We start from the raw sequence: 4,064 nt of genomic DNA on the forward strand, positions 1-4,064 counted from the left end.
TTAAGAAACATTTTAAAATGTGAGTACATGAGCTACATAAATCTTTGTACACAAATCAAAATTCAATGCTCCAGTACTATGAATAAGATTATATAGTTTAAAAGATATTGTATTAATTGTATTTAAATATGCATTTTCATTGCCATTAATTGAAATGGGCAATACTAAAATTTGAAATTCATTATCCATGGTTACCATGTGTGAGCAAAAATCATTTAAATTTTCTCCACTTTATTAGTAGCTTAAAGAACTACCTTCAAATGAATATGAAGTGGTGATTTCTTCAAGTAATTTCATGCCTAACATCATTGATACTAAGTGGATTAGGAGGTTCAATAACAATTTCCAATGGTTCCATCTTGTCTTGCAGCCAACATCACTGGGAAATTAAAAAGGAACATGGATAATGTTACTATGAGTGGGTTTCTTCTGATGGGATTTTCTGCCAAGCCTGACCTAGAACTCGTCCACGCTTCCCTGTTCTTAATCTTATACATGGTTTCATTGACTGGCAATATCCTCATTATCACAGCAATTTCCGTGGACAATAGTCTCCACTCACCCATGTATTTCTTCCTGAAACATCTCTCCTTTCTGGACCTGTGCTATATTTCTGTGACTGTGCCAAGGTCTATTTACAATTCTTTCATGCATAGTGGCTACATTTCTCTCTGGGAATGCATAGTGCAGTGCTTTGCTTTTACTCTCTGTGGTTCTGCTGAGCTGCTCATGCTCACAGTGATGTCTTATGATCGCTATGTGGCCATCTGCCTTCCACTGCGCTATGAAATCATCATGGATGTAAGCACCTGTGTCCACGGAGTCCTAGGCGTCTGGATCAGTGGGGTCATTTGTGGAACCATGCACGCAGCTGCCACTTTCTCCATGCACCTCTGTGGTTCACATATCATTCACCAGTTCTTCTGTGACATCCCACAGCTCATAAAACTCTCTTGTTCTAATGAGTATATCAGTGAGGTTGGGGTTAGTGCCTTCTTGTCTCTGGTGGGCTTTCTTTGTATCTCCTTTATAGGTTTGTCTTACACACAGATATTCTCTACTGTACTGAGGATGCCATCTGCTGAGGGCAGAGCTAAGGCCTTTTCCACTTGCCTTCCTCACCTCGCTGTTATCATTTTATTCATTTCAACTGGTGTCTTTGAGTTTCTCAAGCCACCTTCTGACTCTCCAAGTGCTCTGGACATTTTTCTCACTATTATGTACACAGTTGTGCCCCCAACACTCAACCCAATGATCTATAGCCTGAGAAACCAAGCCATAAAAGCTGCTCTCAGAAAGGTTTTTCAAGGAAGAAAAGATGACCTCTTTTATTAAGACAGAAAAGACATATCTCAAAGTTACTGGCTTGAAAACAAGTTCAAAATATATGGAGAAAACTGTTGAATTAAATAAATTGAGACAAGTAATAACTAAGAGGACTTATGAAAGAATCAAGCCTGGTGAATGAATTCCACAAAAAAACCTCCAGATAGATCTGGAAGAACTGCCTAAGCTCTAAGTTTCTCAATGAGGTTTTGTTTTGTTTGTTAATTTTTTTTTTTTTTTTTTTTTTTTTTACAATTTGCTGGGCAAAAATGTCCAGAATCTGTATCGGAGCCTTCTCAGTGGATATATTTGATGTTATCTATGTATTGTTGATAGTAAGATGGTGCTAAAATTTACCCTATTTAGAGCTTTATCATCTGGGAACTAGGTGTTTCAGCACTGCTGCAAACCTTGAAGTCTGTCTTTCTTTGAAGTTAGTCATCTTCCCAGAAGCAATAATTTCCCAAATGCTGCCTTTTCACAAAGAGCAGGCCAATTCCATCTTCACCTTGGCTTGTGCTGTTTTACTTGGGGCCAAGGAGAATGTTTCCTAAATTGCTAGCTGTGATTATCCAAACATGACACAGCCAGCAAATAATTTAAAGCTAAATAGAAAAATGATCATAAGGAAAGTAGTCATGTCACACAATTGCCATAAACATGTGCTTCTGAGTAAACAAAACCATCCACACATATAACTCCATAAACTTTACTCTTGCAAATACAATAGATAAATGCTTTCTTAAAAAAAGTCAGGTATGCAAAAAAAAAAAAAAAAAACATTACCATAATTTTAAAGAGTTTCAAATAACCCCTTCCCTGGTCATTTCTGTCCAGATGATAGAAAATAGTAAATAAGAGATTCTCTCCACTTTTTCCTAATTTACATTGGGAGTTGGGATATCACATGATGTCTATAAGTTGATGATAACCCCTGTCTACAGTCCCTACTTCCCATGCAGAATCCACTGTGGTCTACCCAACATGAGGCTTCCAGGAGCAAACCACTGAGGTTACTCTGCAACAATATCATTGCACTGTTTATTTGTGTCTTAAGATGCAATTGAATAATTGCTAGTCAACTGGTAGGAATCCTTGAATATCTGTGAGTGCTTGTGAAATAATATTTCTAAAATTAAAAATGACTCGAAGAACATTTAAAATATTACTTTATTCTAAAATTCATAAACTATCAAAAACAGAAATATTTCAAACAGATATATATATATATATATATATATATATATATACACACAGAGATACAAATTGTAGTGATCAAAATCTAAAAAATCAATGGATGGATTAATCAGCAAATAAAACAAGGAAAGACAGAAATGTAAACTGAAAGATAGGTGCTCAAACATAAATAAAATTTCCATCAAATGAACGAATGAATGAAGTGATAAAACATAGAGAAAGAGATTGAAACATAAATGACAGGAAGGGAGAGACTCTAATATATGTTTTTAAGATTTAATTACTACTGCATACAATAGCTGGGGTATAGGCAAGAGATATGTTTTCCATTGCTTTAAGGGCATGGCAACAAACAATGTTTAAAAAATGATGTTGATATGTTTCCTAGAAATAATAGAAATACAAATCACTAGCTTCAAGAAACAGAAATTGGTTAATATATTTTAAGTGTATTCAAAACACCTTTAAAAGTATAAAATAACAAAGACAAAAATATTTATATTTACATTAAAAACTTTACTGTTTTATCTCTTGCATTCCACAATCCATTTAAAATTAACTATCTTAAGATTTGAGAAGTGAGGTAGATGTGGTGGTCCATTTTATTCAAAGTGATATGTAGATGGTTCACAAAAATTAATTGAGAAGCAGTCTCCTCAATAAATTTCAGTGTCATTAATTGAGAAATGTTGTTTGCTCATAAATTTCACCTGTGTGTTGTGAACTGATGATATAGGTGTGGAAGTTTTAACCTGGTCGATTGATGTATCGATTAATGCTTATAAAAATCTGTAAATTACTATAGTTTCACAGTAATTCATTATGCTAAGTATTCTGTTGTTACAGATTGTCTAGAATTCTTTTGGTTCCCTCTACATTTATGCAAACTTTAGAATCAGCTTTCCAATTCCAAATATACCTGCTGAAATTTTGTTTGAAATTATATTCACTCTATAGATAGAGCAGAAGAATTGAAAAGATCATATCTTCTAATCCATGGTCAGGAATTTTTTGCATTTATTGAAGTCTTTGAAAATTCTCTCATCCATGATATATAGTTATTAGTGTAATGGTTTTGTACATCTTTTTAATACTTAAATTCATTTCTTTATTGGAATAATCTTGCATTTCAACATTCTGTAAGTTTCAAGTGTGCATACTTAAAATGAACCAGTGTGTTTCTACATTAAGTTCACCACTAAAGCTCAGATTCTGTTCTCATACAACTGGCACATTTTATGACATTTACCCACTCCTCTTCCCCTGCCCTTCTGGTAACTGCTAATTGGTATAGAACTTTGTTTTTGTATTATATAATCTCTGTTTCTCTGGCTGATATATATCCACACATGAGTAAAATCCTACTGCATTAGTGTTCTTTTTGTGACTTATTTCACTAAGCATAATACCCTCAGGGACACCCATGTTGGGACAAATGGCAGAGTTCATCCTGGAACACCTGAGTGTTATTCCATTGAGTGATACACCAGATCCTTTTAGCCATTCATCTGTCCCTGGGCATTTAGTTTTATTTCTTACTC

At 34.4% G+C, this 4,064-nt stretch overlaps 1 protein-coding gene across 1 annotated transcript; it reads left to right on the top strand.

Moving 5' to 3' along the window:
* The first annotated feature begins 399 nt into the window (after positions 1 to 399).
* Positions 400 to 1,335, top strand: LOC119248588 (olfactory receptor 14J1-like). Its single transcript, XM_037515470.1, has one exon. The coding sequence runs from the start codon at positions 400 to 402 to the stop codon at positions 1,333 to 1,335; it is 936 nt and encodes a 311-aa protein (XP_037371367.1).
* Positions 1,336 to 4,064: the final 2,729 nt, after the last annotated feature.

Source organism: Talpa occidentalis, unplaced genomic scaffold (assembly GCF_014898055.3).
Source record: "Talpa occidentalis isolate TD23 unplaced genomic scaffold, MPIMG_talOcc4v2.1 talOcc4.1632, whole genome shotgun sequence".
In the NCBI taxonomy this organism is placed as follows: Eukaryota; Metazoa; Chordata; class Mammalia; order Eulipotyphla; family Talpidae; genus Talpa; species Talpa occidentalis.